We start from the raw sequence: 23,509 nt of genomic DNA on the forward strand, positions 1-23,509 counted from the left end.
GCTTTGTGCAGCACCAGTAAAGATGAGACCCTGCCAATGTGTCTGTTGAGCTCCCAAGCACTGAGTATGCCACACTGTGATGGGAGACATGAAAGAGTACACGTCCGAGCCTCCACTGCAGGGAGAAGCAGGCTGAGCAATAATCAGGAGGAAGCTTGAAGTCTGGGGGAAGAGAAGCAAACATCCCTTGGGGGAAATGGATTGACTTTCATTGGGAAAAATCCCATTTCAACATCAAATGTCCCTCTTGATTGTATTGTCAGAGCAGTTTTTGATGGTTTGCTGAAGAATTTATTCTGGGCTGAAGTGACTGAAATGATTATTTCATGGTGAGCTTGGATGTGGGAGAAATGTACATGAGTTAATAGTGAATATATGTGTGAGATGGCCATTGGGGAATGAAAAAACAAGAGTCATTTTGTGATAGAAAGGATTTTGTTTGTGGGGTAAACATGTTGAGAGGTTTTGAGCTTGCCTTTGGAGAATGAAGCATATTTTGCATGTGTCAGAGAGAGGAATTTAGCTAGCTCCCTGACTTCTGTAAGAAGAGATGGAGTGTGTGTAGGGGTGAAGGGCTTTGTCTGCAAAAAAGCTTCTTTCTGAATAAGAAAGCTAAGGTGTTTGCCCACTTGAGGGAGATTTTGAGTGTGCAAAAGAAGTATTTTATCTGAATGTGTGAGGGAACCAGCTTATGAGCTCATGGTCACACAACTTTTCTGGCGTGAGAGTCAGGCAGCCTCACAGCTGGCTGGTAATAGGAGTGTGAAGTCCTGTGCAGTGTAGATCTGTGGGAATCAAGTTACAACAGGACATTTTCTTGCTAGGAAAAGCCATATGCCAGGCCAAGGTTAGGATATTCCAGCACAAACATGATTTGAATCTCAACATATTGAAGAACTCCTTACCTTTGGTTCAGAGACAACAGGAGCAGGTGTCTTCAATGCCATTCGCCAATCTGTTTCACCTCCTCTTTACACGAGACAAGCACAACTATATCAACAGAGCATGAGATAGACGGTGGTACAGAGCTGTCCTCAATGTGGGGAACATTTCTAGGGGTCTTTGAGTAGATGATATTCTGGCACATACTAAAGGCATCCACCTACTAAAGGGCTTGTCTGGTTCCAAGAAAGCCTGGCTGGATATCCCATGTAGTGTACGCATGTCATATCCAGCCTACAAGAAGCTATCATGTTATATTTTAGTAAGAGGTGGGGGGATGGAGATCTTTGCCTACTTTGAAACCTTTCAGGATGTTAGACCTCACTGAGAATTTGCCCCATGTTTTTTCCCTGAGAATAATGTGGAGCGCTGCTGCACATGCATATGCCTAAGCCTCCAAGGTCAGGCATGGGGACAACTGAAGGTGGCCACCATATGCTTTCAACCTCCGAACACCCTCTCATCTTTCTCAGTCCAACCTATTTTTGCCCTTGGTTTCATTCCTTCCAGGTGCTACATGTTTCCATTGTCATCACCATTATTGTTGGCCTACAGTGCACCTCAGTAAAAATACTTTTAGAGAGCAATTTCCCTCCTGTGCTCACATACCTCAAAGTTTTTGAAGTGGGCAGACACCTGCCAGGCTAAACCAAGCCCATGCTGGGCCCCTTTCTCTTTCAGTGGTTTCTTTCTGAGCCTTTCAAGCACAGAGAAATTTGAGTAGTGATTCTTGAGGAGGCCCCAGGCAAAAATAACTGAAATTTAGTGAAGACAAGAGACTTTATTGCAAGCTTGTGGGAGTCAGTAGGAAATCTTTCCTTTCGAGTTTTATGGGATTTGCCCCTGACTCACCATCCTAGCTATGGATCAGTGCTTTGGCAAGGCATGACAGCTTTTGTAAGCTTATTGTGATTTATTTTCTATTTAGCAAGTGGTGAATGCCTCTTAGGTATCTGCTCAAAAACTGCATAGAGCTGGCAAATTGTCTTCAGGTGCATAGAGACATTTCAGCATAATAATGGTATGAGCTCCTGTGTGATGTCAGATGTCACCTATTTTAAATAATAGATATATTTCTGAAAATGGGATTGATAAATTTGAATGTTGAAAAAGTCCAGTCTGGCTTCTATGGAGGGAACCTAGATATTTTGCTTAGATGAGATGTCTATCTCAGCTGGTTATAGTGAAGAAAAAGGAGCTCCATCCTGAACATTTTGGCTGCACAAGTTCAAATTACTATCTCAAGCACACGGTCTTAGTAAACAATCCAGATAAGTACAGAGAGTCACTGGAGGTTTGGATTGTATTATTCCAAAGTTTCCACAACTACTTAACATGTCACCCACTTTCCTCTCGCACTAGAAAGATATTCAGCCAAAGTGCCCCGATACCCTTGTGACAGGCACAGAAGAACCAGAAAAAAATTAAAGGGGGGAAATTCCACTCAAACCCCAGATAACCAAAACACTTTGCCTTGCTCAGCCTACACTATACTGAGGATAAGTGAAGAAGGCCACCAGCTCCTAGATGATCTATCATCATTTCATGACACTGAGTGTGATGAGTACTTGTTTTACGGACCCTAAGTCTGTTTAATTATCTAATCTGACATCCTATATGCAGATTTTGACTCAGATGAGCTCTGCTTGAGCCGAAAGATTCTGGTTAGGGAAAAGCATTTTGGGCCTAAGGACAAAGAAAGAAAGGAAGATCAAAAGTGAGATTCTCTTGATGTATTTCAGTCATCTACAAGTTAGATATTCAAGGTTAAGCTATTCTCTTCAAGCTCCTATCAATCACAGCTGTTAATAGGCACTGCTAGAAGTTTATTCATTTCGCCAGAAGAAGGAGAGCATCTAAGGTAGATGAAATAAAGCAGTGGCAGAGGGCCCATTGAAGTATAAGCATATGCAAGCCATGATCTGGATGTAGTGAAGAGCCCTGGCAGCTCATTTTTGTGCCCCAGCTGATATGAATTGCAAATACTTGGTGCTCACCAGTAGAGTACTGCCAGAGCTGGACTGTGCCAGGAAGCAAGCCAATAAAAAACTATTTGGTTTTACAGTGCTGTATAGCACTGCTTTGGTAGAAATTCACTGCTTTGGATTTTTACCAGTCTGTAACTTTTCCACAATATAGACATTGGCTGCTGAATGTTAGCAGCTCTGCCGAAGACCCTATTCTAAAAGAAATTATGGACCTACTCCAAAACCCTGGCTCTGGGCTGACCACGGAGGAGAACAGATCAGCAGGACCCTGAACATGAGAAATCACTGCCATGTCTGAAAGAAAGTCCTGCGTCTTTCCCATCTGTCATGTCTACAAACCTGAAGGGAATCCAAACTCAGTAGTCTGTGGTCCTTTCTATGAAGAACATGACCTGTGGATTTCAGGTCATGCCAGTCAACAATTGCTTTGCATGAGAGCTGAGGAAGTGTCATCCTCCTTGAGGGATTCTCCTCCAAATTCACAACAGCTAAAGTCCATGGCATAGCACTTTCCCTTTATAAATGGTGCTTTCTCACACAGTGTCTTGCCCCCTCTGCATAGCAGTGAGTGCAGAGGCCTGATGTCATACACATTGCACACACACAAGTGTGCACTGTGAGGAAAAGCTAGAGGATGCTGTCAGGTCTGTCTTCCCTCTCCAAAGCCTCCCTGATTAGGAAAGGCTGTTATATGCAGCTACCACAGAAGTTTTCTCAGGAGCTAGTTGCTGATACATGCTGCCTTGCTCATAAAAATCATGGCCAAGCTTATAATGGGGTCAATGCCCCATTAACAATTTGCTTCAGTGCTTCTGAGTGGACCCCAAAGATAAGCATAATTAAAATGCCATGTGGCCATAGCTCGTTTCTAAAGGCAGCTCTGATCTTTTTTTTTCTCTTATTTATCACGCTTTATATCAGTCTGTGAGCACAGAATATTCCCAGGCAGGCTGGAGCTGCTTTTAAGAGTGGAAAGAGCACCTTTCTGCCTCCTGTCTGTCCTTTCAGAGACACTGGCCCCAGGTTGACATGAGTTTGGCAGCTTGCTTAACAGAAATCACAGAATCATAGAATAGTTAGGATTGGAAAGGACCTCAAGATCATCTAGTTCCAACCCCCCTGCCATGAATCAGTGCCTGAGAGTGTAAGGAATTGATCCAAGGGAACCTTTCATCAGAAAAGGGGATGTGAGATGTCTCAAGTCACCGGGGCTGTAGCATCCCCAGAAGAGATGATTCCCAGGAGAGATGCGGGCCAGGGTACAGAGCAGAGAAGAAACAGTAAGATGTTGAGCAAGTATGCATTAAAACACAGCAAAAGGGTTTCTTTGTGGTATATTCCACTCATTCTTAGGGCCAAATCCGCGTAGTGCTGGAAAGCAAAGGAGCTTTCCAAACTAATTTTCTGGGCCAATGAAAGTCTGGCTATCTTTGTATATCTCTCTTGTTCACAGAGCTGGGTGACATTTCTCGTAAAAATACTTTTCAAGGAGACTTGAAAAGTGCAATATGGTGGTACCAGAATGTTTTGCAAATACACACAGATTTTGCAAGGACTTTAAAAAAAACAACAAAACCAAACCTAAAAGGATCAAGAAAATTACCAGTTTCAGCTTTTTTTAGTCAATTCCCTATTTAGATTCTTTTTTCTTTCTTTTGATCTGAAGCAGCTATTAATTTTGGAGGGTTCTTTCATTCTTATATAAAAAAATACTCAGAATTTTTTAATGGTTGAAACTACTTCAGTTTGGGCAAAACAGAACATTTTGACCAATCTTGGAACAGTTTTTCCTCCTTCATTTCCAACTAAACTGTCATAAAGTAGAACACAAAACCCAAAAATGTTTTCTTTCTTAATCAAAATTACTGTTTCCCTTAAAATTTGGAAATTTCTCAGTGGCACCTTAAAAGATTTAGGAGTATGATTTTAAAAAATATTTTTTTTTTCTAGGTTCTTCCATGTCTTTGTTAAGCATATGCCAAAAAATAACTTTTCTGCAATATCTGATGTCTGTGGCACGGAGATGTAGAGATGTACAAAATCAAACTCGTAAACAGCTCAGCTTGGTCTGAAGGATGTAGAGGTGAAAACCTATGAGGTTTCATAAATTCTTTTTTATTTGAAATATCTCAGAGTTGCAGCATTACTGAATCCTCAGGCCTTGAAGCATTTAAAGCAAAATGTGCAGCTTTCTCAGTCTGTATCTGGGTTGCTGAGAGGAACGAGCACAGCTTGATGTTTTGAACATGTTTTTCCTTAGTCTTTCATGTAAAGGAGGTGATTTCTATAGAGGGTCTTAAACACCATTAACTTTATTTTCCTAACACAGAAGAAAAGCCTGTGGCACTGGGTAAACCCTGCCCAAGGGTAGCACAGATTTATTGAGCCATTTGAGGTCATCATAGTAAGACTAAGATTTTCTGCAAGCATGTCTAGGGTTGTTTTTTTTGGGTTTTGTTTGCTTGTTTATTTGTTGGGGTTCTTTTCCCCTTACATTTCCTCTTGTAATCCTGCATGTTTCATATCTTTATCTGTCTCACCTTAAAAATTATATATTCCATGTCTCTGTAGTATTTACTAGCACTGCTTTTTGCTTCTGTGTGAAGCATGCAAACTGAGAAAATTGTGCAAAGCAAAGAGCTGTGCAAAAGCAAATAGGTGGTTCAAAAGGGTTTGCACCTTTTTTTGACAGTTTGTGGGGTTTTCACATGGCTGTACAGCAGGTCCTGAGCTAGAAAGCCCTTACAACAATACATCCTACCAGAGAAATCTATCTTTTGAGATCTCAGCCAACATATTTTTCTGCTTCTCCAGCACTTGGCATGGATGTGGCCTCTGTAGGTTTGTTTGCATGTCTATATATGCAAAAAATATTTGCATAATGTAGGTTTACTTTGATTTATAGATGGGTAGGTCAGCAGGACATCAGTGTGGAGATCTCATACTATGGATGTGTGTATGAGAGATGGGAAGCAAGTGAGAGCTGCCTGATCCACAACCTTACCATTGTCTCTCCAGCCTGTGCCTCCCAACCTTGCATTTTCCTTTCATTCTCTCTCCAATCTGCCCCTTGATGAGCAGGGAGTTATAAAAAGTGCAGTCTGGATATGGAGCAACTCTGTAATAAGATCTGCATATCTCACATAGCTGCTAAACCTCAATCAATATGGTTTTAATCACCATTTGTGTAACGTGCAATAACTATTAAATTTAAATTAAATGCACAGCTCAGAGCATGCAGAAGGCTCTGGCCAAAGTGCTAACTGCTCACTTTTCCCAAGTTGCTGGAAGGCTGGACTGTAGAGACAGAGTATTTATTCGTCTCATAAACCAGTTAAATCTTAACTTGGAGAAGGGGAAAAAATATTGAGAGTAGCTATAGGAGGGATGGGGGTGGAGAGAAACCGTGGCTCTTAATAGAAACAGAAATGTCGGGTTTCCCCTAACTTTTGCAAAGATGTTAGTGTGGGCAGAGGTGCCAGGATGGAAAAAGTTGTTAGCAGGTGTTCCCCATGGAGAGTGGAGCCACACAGGTTGTAAGTTGGATGGAGACATGACTCAGAGCCAGATCATGATTGCTGCTTTCTCTCATGGTCCTGCACCCCATCCTTTTCCAGGTTGCTTACCAAATTGTCACCAAGTCTTTGATGTGCTGAGCAAGGACAATGCATCTCCATAGAAAGTGGACTCCCAAGTGAAAGAGTCCTTCAGCTTTGCTGTGCAAGCCCTGATGGTGACCTTGGGAGCAGTCACCTTGGGTAAAGACCTATCTCTGCACTTGCATGTTCCAGATGCAAAGTGGGGCCACTGATAATTACAGATCTGGATGGGCTTTCATGAAGGATTTTGAGTGTTAGAAGAGTAGGGCTGATATAAATACCTAGAAACTGCTATGGAGCAGTTCCTCTTGGCAGCAGGAAAAGGCGGAGTGTATCTACACTGATTTTCAGGTAGAGGTGTGTGGTGGGTACCTGCTCTGGACTGGGTAAGAGTAGGGTAACTGGTTACCTCTGTACCAAGACCAAGAGCATGGGAAAAGCTTCTGCTGCCTTTCTATGCACAAGGCTCCTGCTGATGAGATCTGCCCACCTTGTTGCATAGGCTGTGGGACTTTGGGTCTGAATCATCCCAGTCTCTCCTAAAGCTACAGTAGCTCTGAATGATCTCAAAGTACAGAGCTTTCTGATGTTAGACTAGTAGTGAGCTCCTCCATCTTCCTTCCTCCCCCAGCCCAGGGACTGACCTGTTTGCTTAGACTTAGCTGTAAGGTTTCCAAGTGGCAAAAGTATTGGTTAAAGCCCAGGTATGACTAAAACCAGCAACAACAAAGCAATGTCAAAACATATTTCCCAACAATATTATATATGTATACGTATAAATTCATCATCTGCTAGCCAGTGTAAAGATGTGGAAAGAAATATGGGAAAGGAAATTGATGTAATATTAGTAGAGAGGCAATGCCAATAAAATCTCCAGAATGCTGGCTGGTTTTTTCCCTCCTAAGCAAATTTCCTTCTTGGGTTAAGTTTCATGTCTCATTATCTCAGTGCATGTATCTCAGATATCATTGTTCCCTCCCCCGTCCTATCTGCAATCTGAATTATAAAAAAGCAGACAGGCAGAAAGAGACTCACCTAAATATAAACTGAGATCATCCTGCTATGTTCAGGGTATACAGTCAGCTTGCAGCCCAGCTCTCTTTGATGAAATAGCTGCTTCCCAGAATCTTGGCCATAGCCAGGGAACTGCGTGTTACTGCCACTCATAACAGGGATCAGGAAAGCTTTAGGAGCTTTTACACATGAATGATGTCCACATCACAGACTGATTCCCACCAAGGGGTCAGTCAGCACAGCCCTCTCCAGTCATGCATACACTCATGCTGGTTTATCCTGATACTAGCATCCTACATTTCCAAAGATCTGTGCCCTAAATCGAACAGATCCTGGCCTCTGAATTTGAAAGGTTTTAAAAAAGGGCAGATTTATGCCAGTCCTTTGTAAACCATCGTGTCTCACTTCTGGTTTCTCTAGCTGCTTTGGGGATTGATATGTGAATATGGTAGTCAGTGTGAGTTATCCATACAATATATACCAAGAAGTTCTCTGTGAAGTGAGGGTGGTGAGGCCCTGGCACATGGTGCCCAGAGAAGCTGTGGCTGCCCCATCCCTGGCAGTGTTCAAGGCCAGGTTGGACAAGTTTTGAGCAATCTGGTCTAGTGGAAAGTGTTTGAACTTGAAAATCTTCAAGGTGCCTTCCAATCCAAACCATTCTATGATTATATATGTATACATATGAATGTAGAAAAAATATGTATAGAAATATATACTATATTCATGTGTGCATAGACATGTATGTAGGAAAGGAATTAATGTGAATTTATGCATATTTTTATGTACCTATGAATCAGTACACATGGATATACACTCATACATATAGATGAGCAAATGCTGACCCCTATGCACACCCCAATGAGGTTTTTCTTTATCCAAATGCCTGGTGCATGTGCAACCACACACCATACCCATGCAAGGTGCCTGAATGGTCAACTTAGGGTCCAGTGCCCCCTTTTCAGCCCTCTAATAGGTGCGGGAGAGCCAAACCTGCAGCCCACCCCACTGGGAATGTGCTGGAAAGGGACGTGGCACTAAGCCTGCAACCCAGAAGGAGCCTACCCAACCTCCAGCCTGCAAAAGCTGCTCTGCTCCAGCAAACCTAGGCATCCAAAGCCCAGAATAGAAACAGTGACAATCCATCGATTGTACTTTCTGGGAAGCAGTGGAACATTGCAGCCACTGGGCAGACGTGACAGAACAATCTACTGTGAGAAGTCTGCCTCTGTGAATGATCTTCAAAAAACAAACCAGATTGTAAGCCACCTAACCTAAAAAAAACAGCAATGGGGAGCAGGGAAATAAAATAAAGTGACATGGAAAACCCCACTATGGTTAAGAGCAGCCTGACAATAACTGCTGAGTGCTGGAAGGGGGAGGGGAGAAGAAAGAAGGAAGAAAGAAAGGCAACGAAAAAAAAGGAAGAAAAAAGAAAATGTTCCTAAGAAAATAGCTCAAACTTTTCACTGTTTGTGGTTAGTACTACTAGGTAGCAGTCACTGGCTGGCAGTGATAGAAATGTTCTCTCCCTTTCACTTAATGGTTGCGAAAGAACAACCCTCTCCAAATACACCCCCCTCTGCCCAGAAATTAAATGTCCTCAAATATCATGCTGCTTGGTGACAGCTCTTTATAAACACAGAGACTGAATCTGCCTACGTCCTTGCATACGATGGCAGGAACTGGCTGTTTGGAACACAAAAGGGCCTTGGGGACCAAGGCTACAGGACATGCACAGTGCTTGTGGGTCTCGGAAGTTTCAGTGTCACCTGGCAGGTTCTGCTGCAAAGTCTGGAAAAAAACATCACGGGTCAAAGCACTTGTTAGTATGATCAGGATTTGGACATTGACACCATTGTAAGAGGACTGAAAAAGACACCAAACCAAAACCCTGAAACATCAGCTCCAACTGTGGTTGTATGAAACTCCAGATTTGGCTTCTTTCTACATAAATAAACCTCTAAATCAAAGGACCCCAGCAGACTGAACTGAAATGAGAAACTCGTGGTGGTGGCAGGGAGAGGGAAAGGGTTTCTCCTTTCTTTTTTTACCAACAGAATTTGAAATTTCAATAAAAGGGCAAGATTTAAAATTTCCATCTTCTTGACCAACCCTCCAGCTGGGGCTCATCTTTTCGGACTAAATCTCCCTGGTGATGCTGGAGACTGGCAGGAACAGCCAGTATGACTGCAGTTACACAGTATGATCAGAGCATGCTGGTTTCCAGCTCACAATGAATAACATCCTGCTTTGGAAAATAATAACAAAACAAAACAAAATGAAACAACCAAATCCAACCCCCAGAGTATGAAGTATGGCAGATACAAGTTTGTGCTGTCAGTTTTTCTACAGAGAAGTTTTGGCCTTTTGGAAACCTGAGCTGGGTTACAGTGTGATTGTTTTGGGAGCAGCATATGTGCTGTGCATGTCAGCTTTGTGAAACAAAAGAAGAGCTCTCTCCCTTGCCAGCACGTTATCATGGTAACTCTTTGGCAGCTTAATCCTGTTGATTGGGTGGTTTGGTTGGTTTTTTTTTTCAAGACAGGGGATGTGATATTTTGAACAGGTTCAGCTACTGTTTGGTTTTGTGAGAGCTGCAAGTGCGTAAGGATAGATTGGATTTGCCAGGGGCTGGCATCATTCCATCCCTGGGAGGGGTTGGGGTGATGGTGGCTGCAATGTTGATGATGGAGATAACATCTCTGGGACAGAACTGGGGGAGTGTGATGTTTGCATCGTGCTGCTGTGTGAGCCCCACAGTTTAGGGTTGTGTCTGGGAAAAACTTAGTATTTCTTACCCAGGACACTGAAGCTCTTTTGCATGTGTTTCTGGGCTGCAAAGCACTGTCAGACTGGACCCTGGAAGAAGAAAAGCATGGTAGATGGTTTTGGTGTCTGGTATTGATGGTGGAAGTACTTTGCTAAGGTCTTTTGTTTCCTGGTGGACCTTGCTGTGTATGAGAAACAGCTTCAGCTTCCATGTAGGTGGAGGTGTGATATACGAGCGTGGTGAGATCCTGTGAAGTGAGGTGGTGAGGCCCAGGCACAGGTTGCCCACAGAAGCTGTGGCTGCCTCATCCCTGGCAGTGTTCAAGGCCAGGTTGGATGGGGCTTGGGGCAACCTGATCTAGTGGAAGGTGTCCCTGCCCGTGACAGGAGGTTGGAAATGGGTGAGCTTTAAGGTCCCTTCCAATCCAAACCATTCTGTGATTATATGATTCTTATCTTCTAAATAGACTCCTTATCTTCCAGGAGTCTGCTTTACAGATGCCTTTCTGCTACTCTTTTCCTGAGACCCATTAAGCTTATTTTACCAAGGCCAACTTAATGTCTCACATGGTCTCATTTACTGCTAGAGTGACTGACACGTCAGTGAGAAACCTGGAGGAGTTACACAACTGTGCAATCTGAGAGAAAATTAATTCTGCAAAGGGTGGTTGTTTTTAGGCTTGGTGGGGAAATTAGAAGTAAGTAGCTTGAATTTTCAGGAGTTTTCAAAAATCCACAAAAATCCTTTTTTGGCCATTTGAAATGCATTTATTCAGCCCCAAAAGAATTGTTTTGGTAGGGTTTGGAATGATATAATACAGAGGAGTGAGGATCTGTAAGTCAATTTTACACAAAATATGCCACTTCAACAGGAAAACATTTGAATTTAAAATAAAACATAATAAAGAAAAAGCTGCCAGTATTTACAAGGCAAAACATTTCATTTTGGAAATGAAAGAGAAAGGACTTTATATATCAAAATAATAAGTGTAATAATAATAATGATCATAATAATGCCTAATTTTTTTTCTTTCTTAAGCTGTTTGTCAAATGAAATACAGAAGAGTTTCTCTTTTCCTGGGCACTTCTCAATATATCCATCAAATGTATTATCTGGTGATTAACTTCCCTGTCCTGTTGGAGACCTTCCATTTTAAGATGGTCATTTTGCAAGGGGCACAAGTGCAATGTTGTTCCATAATTATGTGTAAAATTGTGGAGTACACCTGTGCCCATGGATGTGGATTGAAAGAAGGAACTTTTTCTTCTTAGCACCTTCTTACCAGGAGGTTTGAGAGTATGAATCCTCTAGGAAGTGTTGCAATGTGGTTTGCAAGCTGTATCTTTGAGGCTCTTCTCATTAAAGAACCAACCCATGAGCTATTGTCTACTTCAAGCAGAAAGCACAGTCTGACCTCTCCTACATCCCAGGCTCCTATCCAGGATTTAACAGAGAGTATTTTTTTTAGGTTTCCTAATTTCTTCCATGGTTGTGAACATCTGAATAAACATCTGCTGGTGAGGCTGGTGAAGGGGGGAAATTGCAAAGAAGGCTGGAAGCCAGCTGTCAATGGTTGGATACTCCAAAACCATGGTGCTACAGGAAGAGCAGTCAGTCTTTAAAGTGTTTTATGTTTCTGGTCCTGGCCATTGCCAGAAGCTGTCTCAGTTTGCCAAAGTGGCTGTGTCATTCTCCTGTTGAGGCTCTGGAATTTCCGTTTATACTCCAGAAAGTTATGGCAACATATTCCTCATACAAGAAAAGGCACTATCAATTTATAGACTACTACTAGAGCTGGAAAAGCACAGTGATTGAAAAGTGCTCTGCTCCTTCAACCCCAGAAGGTGTTTATGAGAAATCAAGAAGCAATGCCACCCAGAGCTTTAGTTCAGGCTGAGGACACAGAGCATCAGTGCTGAAGGTGAGTCTGCTCTGTCTTCACAGAAGGCTTTTTCACCTACTTCTTGAGAGAGCAGGTGAATCAAAAGCGACAACTTGACAGACGTCATTCAGGCTTATTCCAAAATAAAGTAGGGATCTGGAAGTTAGAAAGTTTGCTGAAGTTATAGTAGGAGCAATGGTGATATACTGCTATAATTTTTAAGCTCATGGGAAACACAGATAAAAGAAAGATTCAAGGTGACCATCATCTGGTGGAATAGAGTGCAGGCTGGGGAATAAAAATGCTTGTGTATTTCCTTATATAGCAGCATCCTCTGCATGAGCTTGACAAAAGCTTTGCATCATTTTCTGGATCTTGAAATACATATCATTTAATGACAGTCACTTGGAAAGATGAAGGGTAATGGGAACAAGTCACTCTTGGGGAGATTCCACTAGTCACAAGAGGAAAACTTTTCACAATGAGAACAATAAGCACTGGAATAATCTCCCCAGAGAGTGGTGACTTCCCAGTGTTGGATAATTTTGAGACTGAACTGGTCAAGATGTTGGGCCATCTAGTGAAGGTCATACTTTGCCTAGAAAGGTTGTACCAGATGATCCCTGAGGTCCCTTCCAAACTGGGATACTAGGAATTTATGAAAGGCTTCACCAATTCAGCTGAAAATAATGGCTGAATTCTATTTTCACTTAACTTTCATTATCAGTATAGTTAAGTGTTGTAAAAGGCCAAAGATTCAGTCCTTTATTCAACTCCCAAATGATGTATTTTCTACCATTCCAAAATGACCTATCATTTCAATTCAACTTGCAATAATTTTTGTTCTGAAAAAGCTGGGGACCAAATGAAAACCTGAAATAGTAGAGTATCAGTAGAGTTTTATGGTTGTGTTTCCATTCTTCAAAATGTTTATTATATTTTAGCTGTTCCCCATGAAGACTAGGTAGAGGATCTTGTACTGTCATGTGCTCTTATACTAGTCAATGTCTGTATGTTGTATCATAACTTCCCTCCCATCAGACCATGACCAGAGTAGAAATAATGAGGAAAGTCCTTAGGGCAACCTCGGGAGCTAAATCTAAATGTACTAAAAGAGTTTCAGAAGGAAGAGGAGGTGATAATCAGGAGTGACTATCAAACAACAGGGAAGAATGGAGCTGTATGAAACTTGACCACATGTCAAAGTTTCCCCATGGGCAGTGGAGGAGTTTGCGTACATCATAAATGCTCTGCGCAGAAAGTGATAGGCTTATGTGTATTAATAGGTTTAAAAAGGTCTTAGTGGAAAAAAAAACACATACTTGTGAAATACAAATGTAACCTCAACACAAAGATACTGATCTTGATGGCCTTCTGGGCCTCTTTCCATCTGCTGCATTTCTGCCTCCTAAATCGGTTTCCTGAGAGCACAGTAAAAAAAAAAACCTTTCTCCTTCTCCAAAACTATTCCTGGTTAAGTGAAAACCTTGCTGTTTATATTAAGATTCCTCAGTGTACTATGAAACAAGAGGTATATTGTTCCTTTTTTTGGAGGGGCTCCTTGCTTGCATTGTCTAAATGCTTGCCCCAGATAACCTCTTGCCTGCTGGTTAGCAACAGTTTTATTAATAGGACTTATTTCAGGCTTAGTTATGTCTGATTTATCATGCACAGGGTTATGTCCTTGATTGAGATACTATGGCTTTATAAAAAATTCACTGAGATATGAAGCTGTGAATGACCTTAGCAGTACCAGTGGGTGCATGCATCCCTCCTGGTGTCTCTGGAACAAAACCAGCTTAATGGTTCAGGCAGAGGACAGTAGCATTAGGGCTACAGTTGATAGAACCAGTGGCCAGGTAATGATCCCCTCAAGCCAAGATTGCCAAAAGACCAGGAAAACTGGCATCATATTTCCAGTTTGTTATAGAAAAATTTTTATTCAGACATCTGGTGTCTTTAAAGAACATGTAGCATGGCCCACACAAGGACAGGACACAAGTGGAAAGATATTAGCAGTCAGCAGCATCAAACACTACTACAGTGAGCCATGCTTGGATGCTTGGCTGTGCTGTGGATGCTTGGCACCCATAGCAATGCCTTTGCTTTAAAACCTCAATTGCCAGCAGGAAAAATCCATGAGAAAATCAATTGCTCTGAAGTACTAGTGTATTTAAAACAAACAAACAAGCAAACAAATAAACAAAACCACAAGTCTGCTTCCAAGGAAGTGGAGAATGTAAAACCACATATGGGAAAGCAAATTCACATTAAGACTGAGAATAGGTTTTGCAGCCTCCAGCTTCAGGTGATGATGGCTGCTTTGCTGACAGAGCTCAGTGAAGTGTGGGGTGATGCTGGTGTGTAGCAGTGTAAGTGCCTGGTGCAGGAGTGGGCATCAGACATACTCCTGGAGGCATTCACTCTCATGGCTGCCCATTGCATTAAAGCAGCAGACAGAGATGCCTAAAGCATGGATATAGGTCACTGTGGGTACAATGCCCTGAGATTCATTTGCCCACTGCTTAGTTTGGTCTGAATCTAATTTTACTGCTTGTCTTCTGAATCCCTCTTGCCTGCGGTTTCCAGAGCAGTTCTCATGGACATCTCCACCCGCTTGCTCTTGGTACACAGAGATTACTTTGGTTTTGTATGCTCACACCGTTCTGAGGAAGAGGAGAGGGAAAATAAAACCCCAGCCGTCTTCAGTCTAGATACAGCCTGGACTTTGTTCCATTTGTCTGCAATGATACCTTGTGGCTGGGCAAATAATGACTTGTCTTTCCTTACAACTCCATGGTGGTATGTGCTGAGAAGGGAGAAAATACTACAGCTGCCACCCACACATATCTGCAGCTTTCCTGAGAGGAAGCTGTGCCTGGGTGGTAGGTCTGGTCAAACTGTCTGCCCTGTCTTGCCAGTTGTCACGCATGGTACTCCAGCTCTGTGTGGTGTTTTTATAAGGCCATGATTAGAAGTGAGGCATACTCAGCCCTTCAGCTCAAACGTTCCTTTTGATCCAGCCACAGTCATTCTTTTTTGCTCTGGCACGGTTTGTCCTGATCTGCAGTCTGCCAAAGGTCTAGCCTCAAGCTTTCCAAGTGGGAGTTATCAGATCAGAAAAGGACATCTACATTTCTGCTAGTTGCCCACATTCTTTTATCATCATCAGAGAACTGATTGATCCACTGAGTGAAAAGGAGAGCATAACTAACCTTCTCCCCAGCTATAGACTTAAACCAAGTCAAATCACACCCTACAAGTGCCCATTCCCTTTTATTGATATAAAGCACATGTGGGGTCATTGACACATCTGAATGTCTAATCTAAGTGTAACTGTGATGAGTTCTTTCCCAAGAGCAATCCACCACAGTGATTTAAATATGAGTTGCCAACAGCTCTGGCTGTATTTCACACACGTTGGCTATTGAAGCTGAATAAATTCAATATGCGACTACCTTCAGTCAGATTCTCAAAGCTTGATATAATTAGATACATTGGGCATAAGGCTGCTGCTGACAATGCACCGGTATAAATGTATTCCCTGATGTGTATTTATTTATCATTCACTATGTGGATTTGGTATAGGACTCAATCTAGATGACTGTAATTTTCATCAGGGACTGTAGTGATAGAACGTGTTTGAACTTGAACAAGGGAAATTCAGGTTAGATATAAGGAAGAAGTTACTTACTGTGAGTGTGGTGAGGCACTGGCACAGGTTGCTCAAAGAAGTAATAAATGCTCCATCTCTGTTACTGCTCAAGGCCAGGCTGGACAGAGCCTTGGGTGATATGGTTTAGTGTGAGGTGTCCCTGCCCATAACAGGGGGGTTGGAACTGGATGATCTTAAGGTCCTTTCCAACCCTAACTATTCTATGATTCTACAGTTAATGAAAAATATGAGTTTGTACCCCTTCATGTGTTAGAAAAGGGAAGAGCATTGCTATTCTTCTGGGGGGCTCCTTTATTGCATTAGTTATATACTTTCTTCCAGACAGCTTCCTAGATGTCACTTTGGTAGCTATTTTATTGATTTGATTTCATTCAAGATAAATCTTGAATGAGAATTTCAAACAAAGTGGTAATCCCCTGAATGAGCTAGTTCAGGTAAAAAGTGAAGATGGCAGACAGAAAAATAGTGGCCTGATTTTCTATAATTGCAGGATTAGTGTTGAGTCCCGCCTTCCAAGTTCACCAGATATTTTCTAGTTCTTTCTTGTCCTAAGCCAGAAGATGCTCAGAAACACTAGTTAGGGAGAGATAAGGAGGTCACTGGTCAGATATATGAGTTTTAGGCTGTCTATATCTGACCTGTAGGCCCTATGCATGCTAGAGCTCCTCTTGCTGCTCAGGGTATCTGGAGACAGAGAAGTGTCTTGGAGCTGTTCACTGAACCCTGGGTGAAATGAAGAGATTGGTGTTGTCATGCTCTGCTATGACACAGTCATCCTGGCTAGGGAGTGGGGAGTAACAACAGCTCCATCCTTTAATATTATGAAAACCCCAAGCAGATGAAGGGATGAGTCAAGTTGCATTTCACCTTGAAACAAGGAAATAAGGAGTCTGAGGTTCTCACTATGCCTTTTTTCCACTTAGATGCTTTGCTACCAAGGAACAAAACCTGACACTAAAAAATGAAAGGTGGTCAGCTTCATATGGAAAATCTAACACAAAATGTGTGGGGTTGTACATATGTTGGGGAGGGGTATAAGTGTCTCTGTCTGTGGCAAAGGGGATGGAACTAGATGATCTTTAAGCTCCCTTTCAATCCAGATCATTCTATGATTCTGAGTCTATTTCAGAGGAATGATTCCAAGGGCATCCATTCATGTACTGTTAGGTGTTTCCCTTTGCACATATTCATTTATATGTTTATGCATAACAAAATATGGTTTCTCTTTATTTATGTATTCATCATAAGGGCAATCTGCTGTCTTCTTGCACTGCAGGGATGTCCCCAACCTGTTGATTTGCAGATGCAAGTGTAAATTCTGGTGTAAATTCACATTGTTGTCCTGTGCCTGTTCATGCAGAAGCTTGGACCTCACATTGGCATTGGTTTTCCTTCTTTTTCATTTGAGCTCAGCAGCAGCCTTTTGGCATCTTGTAGCATTTTTGGAGTCTAGAGCTGCTAGAGTGCTGTGCCAGGTAAAAATACGGAGCATGACAACCCCAAAACTTAGGGAACAGGTTGAAATATGAAGTGATAAGAAAATGATACATATTGCAGAGCCAGAGCAAGGTTCAGAGAGTTCTCCAGTGTAGTACAGCAGTGGTTATTAGAGGATACTTTTGGAAAAGGTACAAGAACTGGGGAAAACTTCCCCAAAACACTGCCCTAAACCTTGCACAGACACTTCTATGTATTTTAGTATATTCTGTACTGTACAGAAATATATTACTTTTCCCTGAAATGGTCCCATGATTTTTTACACACATGTAGACTGCGAACATCCACAGTATCCCATAACCAGCTTTCCACAATGCAGCCATTAGAGCAAAAAAAACCCACTTCCTTCACTTTCCTTTGAGCCTGATTTGTGCCAGTTTCACTTGAAAACCCTTAGTTCTTTCACTGGAAAAAACTATGGATCCCCATTTGTCTACAGATAAAATCCTTTCAGGAAGGTAGCCTGCTGCTACCATAATCATCTCTGGAGAGGGTGTGAGCAGTGGGGAGTCACTTGGGATAAAGGAAAGAGACTACAGAAGGAACACAAGAGCAGCAGAAGAATAAAGGGCATCTGAAGCCTGATGCTGAGGGCAGAGTCCCTAAAGGTGGGGCTAGTGAAGGTGGAGGAGGAAAAAACAAGAATTTTTAGGCTCTATAAAATTATTGTCTTGGTATTATAAGTAAGTCTCTTTCATGGACCTCAAAACCGCCCAAAATCATATAACAAAGACTAAACCAGTTTTCTTCTTATTTGCTTCTGTTTTCTGGGTTTTATCTGGCTGTTATTCTTTGTTTTTTTCAGGTTGAATTCACTGCTGATCAGATTGAAGGTGAGGAAGATGTGTTTCTTTTCTGCGCACAGTAAATATTGTTACTGGTACATGCTGGCAAGTGCTGGGGTGAACACAGGTGTGGTATTTGAGGTGCCTTGAGGAGGCTGTGCTTTAATTCATGGTGTTGCTCATGCTCCTTCCCTCCTCCAAATCCTCTGTTGACTTGGTCAAGAGAAAAAGGGGAAAGTCACGCACCATGCAGAGTAGGTACTTGTTAATAAAGCAAATATCAGCTCCACTTCCAGTGAGGAAAAAACAAAAAAGAACCATCAGCACCACCCACTCCAAAACCTCAGTCCAAATATGCTCTTTGTTTTAAAAATCCCACTAACAATATGTCAATCCTTTCAAGCAAAAGTCTCCCAACTCTGCTTTTGAGAAATTTTCCCTGTATTCAATCGGAATTTAATGTGTTACAGTTTAGGAACAGCTCCCCAGAAACCAGCAAATAATGACAGCGATGTCATTCTTTTTCTTTCAAAGCAAAACATCAGCATTTGTTTCTGAAACCTTTGTCCCAGCCCAAGAAAGTGATACTAAAACCTCATGCATGAAGTCCTATGAGCACTACCACTGCAGCTCTCCCCTTTTTCCTCAACCACCAGTTTGCTTTTTACTTAAAGGATAATCTATGGATGGAGTCACAAACATCTGGCAGAATTTTGTTTTGGTCTCTAAACACTTGGCAGAACTTGGTAGAGACTATGAAAGATGGTATCAGAAAATGGGTTAACTAGAACAGATGAAGAAAACCCGACCATGAAATCCAGTCAGGCTGATTTAGAGAGGACATACAGTAGGAAGGATTTTCTGAACTGGAACCAAGTGCCATAATATCTTAAAGACTGATGCTTGGCTGCAGACTTCCAGCATTGCCTTGGGATTTTCAACCATCCCCCTTCTCTCTCCACCTCCCCTTAATGGGTTTGGCTTAGTTTCTATTTGTTAACAGCAGATCAAAAGTAACTCATGATTGGAGCCAACTATTCATTTCTGGGAGGCTGTACCTTTTCTGGTCCCAAAGTCATGGGAGAACAGTACAAGAGGCACAATGCTGAGCCACAAACCTCTGAACTATACCAGCAGCACACAACAGTTGATTTCTCATCAGTTAATGTTTTGGGGATTGGATAGGACCCACCTAGTTTCTATGCTTTATTTTCTCTCTTCCCTGAGGATAACTAGCTCTAAAGACTGTATCAGAAAATGGAAAAAGACTTATTCAGAAAAAATTGGGATGCTTGTCTGGCTACCAGCCCACTGGCATGGCTAGGAAATGACAAATCTGGAGAAAACTTAGGTCTGTCAAAAAAGGTAACAAGTCTAGAGCAGATGCAGAGCATCTCTGGAAACAGGAAGTAGCATCTTTTTAATTTTCTTCTTACAGCTGCCTTCTGGTCTAGCTGTACTTACTGCTTACACAGAGAAAAGCTGGGAGTACAGGACTTATGAAATAGGGTGTCCTTGACATATTAAAGGGAAAGCCATGGGGAAGGAAGCAGATAACATCATCTGTGTGGGAAAGGCTATGACACTTCCGTATTAGCTACCACAACATAGCAGAGCTATATTGTATACTAGCAATGGGAAGAAACATTAAATCCACTCAGGGTTAATTATACAGTTGGTTCATAGGTTCTGCCATGAGTTGCTGGAAGGAGTACCTAATGTCCTAAACATCACCTGGGGAACCGAGCAGAAAAGCACTGCTGATCAGTCAGCTCAATTCCTTCCCTCTGATCTCTTCTGGCTCTTTTTTAGTTTTTCTTCACTTGTCCTTTAGAAGGTAGAAAGTTCTTAGGTTCACAGATGATTAAGCAGACAGATCAATAGCAGCTAGATAGATATTTACTCTTTGGAAGAACTTAGTTGCTTTAGGTGTAGAAGTATATATACTGCACAATCCATAGTTGTCCCTGGATTGCTCCTGGCACACTCTGTTCTCTGTACTGGTTTGCACAAGTCAAAACCTTGACAAGAAGTGTGCCACTGACTTAAGAAAGTGGACAATCAGTATTCCAGTGCTTGAGACCATTTTATTTTGTGTTAATAACACAGTTTAGAAAGCAAGCACCACTTACCATGATTTATAGCTGCAACACTGGCTGTTGAAATCACTTGAGAGCTGGGACTTGCAGAAGGTCTGGAATATGTCCTTTTGATCTGCTTTCTCCTTCTTCTAGGTTTCAGTTGCACTTGCATTTTTTTTGTGTTCGTTTTCTGCTCTGCATTGCACTGTTAATTTTGTCAAATTTCTTCTTTCATTAAGTTGTCAGGAGAGCAAAGTCACCTCTCATGCCTTTATAAGTGGGGATATTTAAATATAAACCTGTAATGTATAATAATCACCTCTTTCTCTCACTGTTGACCAGATGAGGACCTAGGTTCCTCAGTGAGATGAAATGCTTCCTGATTTGTCAGGTAAAACTAGATCAGTAAGAAGTCTATCCCGTGTGATATGTATTACTGACTGTCAGTATGTCACAGCTGACACAGCTGGCTTTCTGATAGTTCATTCTGAACTGAGGTGGTGGAGAAGAAACAGACAATCATCTCAAGGTGTTTTCCAGCCCTGTCTTGTAGGGTACCCAGAACCTATTCCTTTTCCTGAGAAAAAGATGTTATTGCATCAGACTTACTTTCCTGCAAGGATTCATTTTTATGTTAGCCTTCAAAATGTTACTCTCAGAAGAATGGTCTGTGGGTAAAGCCATGAGTAACACACCCATCTTTATACATGCTTATGCCTCAGCTGCCAATGAAATTAATTGGTTTTGGTAATGTGTATTTATGAAACTAGATTTCTGGCCTTTTCAACCCCCTGAGTTACTGAAAAATGAAGAATATGAACTATTCAAGATGAGAAGATAGGTAGCAATTAGGCATATGAAAATATACACTGCTCCTGCCAATGGTTTAGTGGCTAGCAGGAGGTCAAAGTAGACCATAGCCAGGCTGGTTTCATTGCTTTGATGGAAACTTGCATTAACCCAGCAAATCCAAATGCAAATGCAAATAATAATAATAAATAGGCTGCTTTTGTATATTGACAAAACGGGGTGTCCAAACACACAGGGTAGTGTTCTGGTGGGAGGTGGTTACATCTGAATTTAAAAGAAAATGAATTGTGAACCTTCAAGAGGTGGTGCAGAGGGTGCTTAGGCAATAGGTAAGTGGCAGGCAGATGAGGACCTCAGGGAGATAGCTGTATTTCTCACCCATCTCAGCTGCTGAGACCTCCAGGAAAGGACAGAGCTAGGGGTGGGGTTTTGCCCCCTTCCACTGCCAACAAGGAGCCCATGAAAATCCACTATTGCCCTCTGCTGGAATGAGGGCTGCCAATGGGACCTGGGCTCCGGCTGGTGCCAAGGAGGCAAAGATCCAGGAGAGAGAGTCAGGGAGAGTGGAAGAGAGAGGAAAACGAAGATTAAAAGAAATAAACAAGGTGAGCGTTGATTAGTCTGAAACGGCAAAAGGCATCATCATTCGAAAGCGTTGGATGAAGAAATAATGAGTAAGATATGAGTGCAATGATACAAATGAAAAGAGAGGGAGAAAGAAGGGGAGGCAAACCCAACACTAAAGAAGGAAAGAGAGAGAAATGAGCAAAGAAGAAAAAAGAAAAAAGAGAGAGGTGGAATAATGAGGAGGAGAAGGAATTCAGAAGGGAAAGATGGAGAAAATCTGGCAAGCAAGCAGAATGCGTGGCTGAATGGCTGAATGTCAGGACCTAGGGAATAAAAATCCTCACTGGAGAGTGGGAAGGAAATGTATACAGAAGAGTAGCAGCAGGACAAAGGGCAGATTCAGAGATTCACAGCTTTAAAGTCAAAGGGATATCTGTGTTCATCTATAGACCATGCGGTCAGTGAATGGTAACAGCCTGTTACTGTTGCTTGCACACTGAGATGCCCCTTGGTCTCTGCAATTCATCTGCAACTTCAGCAGAGAGACGCAATCCTGAGCAATCAGTGTGCCTGGGGAATCCAGGTTTTCCATATACCTCCACCCTTGCCCAACTGTTTCTTGTGTGGTAATTCCAACAGGTTATCATGTCATATCTTGTTACCTGCTAAGAGAGGTACTCCTTTATCTCAATAGTCTATGCCAGTGCTCTCTAAGTGTATAATGCTGAATAAAATATCCAGTTAGCTAACAAGCAAAACTGCTATTGAATTCTGTGCCATCCTGACTGCTTTTGATGAGCTGGGAAGCTCTCAAGGCCAACCATTTCTGTAAGGTTTTCTGCACTTCTTGATGTTAGCTGAGATGGAAATACCATAAGAAGAGCATTTGACCTCTCTGATTCCATTCCCTGATTGAACCAGAAAATGCTGGGGAGGAGGAACACAAACATTGCAGATAACAGCAAAAACAAAGCTCATCAAATTTGTTCCCAAACTGCAAAATAAAAGGGTCAGACAAAGTTAGCTAGGGGGAAAGTCTATCCTTGCTTTGACTTGATCTGTGGGAACATGACACACTTTTCTTTTTATCTTTTTGTCTTCCAGAATTTAAGGAAGCATTCTCACTCTTTGACCGGACTCCTAAATCTGAGATGAAAATCACATACGCACAATGTGGAGATGTCTTGAGAGCTTTGGGGCAGAATCCCACCCAGGCTGAGGTCTTGAAAGTGCTTGGCAGGCCCAAACCAGAAGGTTGGTGTCCTCCTCTGTGTTTGTTTCAAAAAGATCACTCCAAGAATTTTGTGAAGCAGATGAGATATCCATTTTCTGATGGAAAGATTGTGAAATAACAAAGGATTTGGAACAGCCTCTGCAAATCACCAGCAGAAAAGTAAACAAGGAAAAGTAATCTTGCAGTTAATATAATCTCAAATTTAGAAGAATAAATTAATGGTCTTGTGCGTCAATGTGTTTTAGCCTTTTAAAATTGCTTTGATAGCAGGCAGTCATGTGTGTTTACTAAAAATGCAGACATTTTGAAGACATCTAAAAAGAAAAGAGGGATTGATTGTAAGGGCACAGCTTGTTCTTCAAAAATGTACATTAGAAGGTCTGTAATGAGGGTAGCAATATCTCCATTCAACATTGACCATACACTGGATAACTCTTCAGAGCAAAGGAAATCTCTCAAACCATATCTACATTTGAGCATTTTGTAAATTACTTCTCTGTCCTTTCCTTCCACTGGGGTGGAATTGTCAATTAAGCCCTCATTCAACAATTGTAATATGTTGGGGTATGTCAGTGAAACAGTGGCAGGTAAGTATTTATCTTTCTGCCAGACTTTCCTACTCTATCCACTCTTCCATCTGCACTTAATACACTTCTATGCTCTT

At 41.9% G+C, this 23,509-nt stretch overlaps 1 protein-coding gene across 1 annotated transcript in view; it reads left to right on the forward strand.

Moving 5' to 3' along the window:
- The window catches only part of MYL3 (myosin light chain 3), a 35,722-nt gene that overhangs the window by 4,547 nt on the left and 7,666 nt on the right, over positions 1 to 23,509 (forward strand). The window contains exons 2-3 of the mRNA XM_005143972.3: positions 18,174 to 18,201; positions 22,716 to 22,865. Coding sequence (XP_005144029.1) covers positions 18,174 to 18,201; positions 22,716 to 22,865 — 178 coding nt within the window. The remainder of the gene's footprint in view (positions 1 to 18,173; positions 18,202 to 22,715; positions 22,866 to 23,509) is intronic.

This window comes from Melopsittacus undulatus, chromosome 1 (genome assembly GCF_012275295.1).
Source record: "Melopsittacus undulatus isolate bMelUnd1 chromosome 1, bMelUnd1.mat.Z, whole genome shotgun sequence".
NCBI classification, from domain to species: Eukaryota; Metazoa; Chordata; class Aves; order Psittaciformes; family Psittaculidae; genus Melopsittacus; species Melopsittacus undulatus.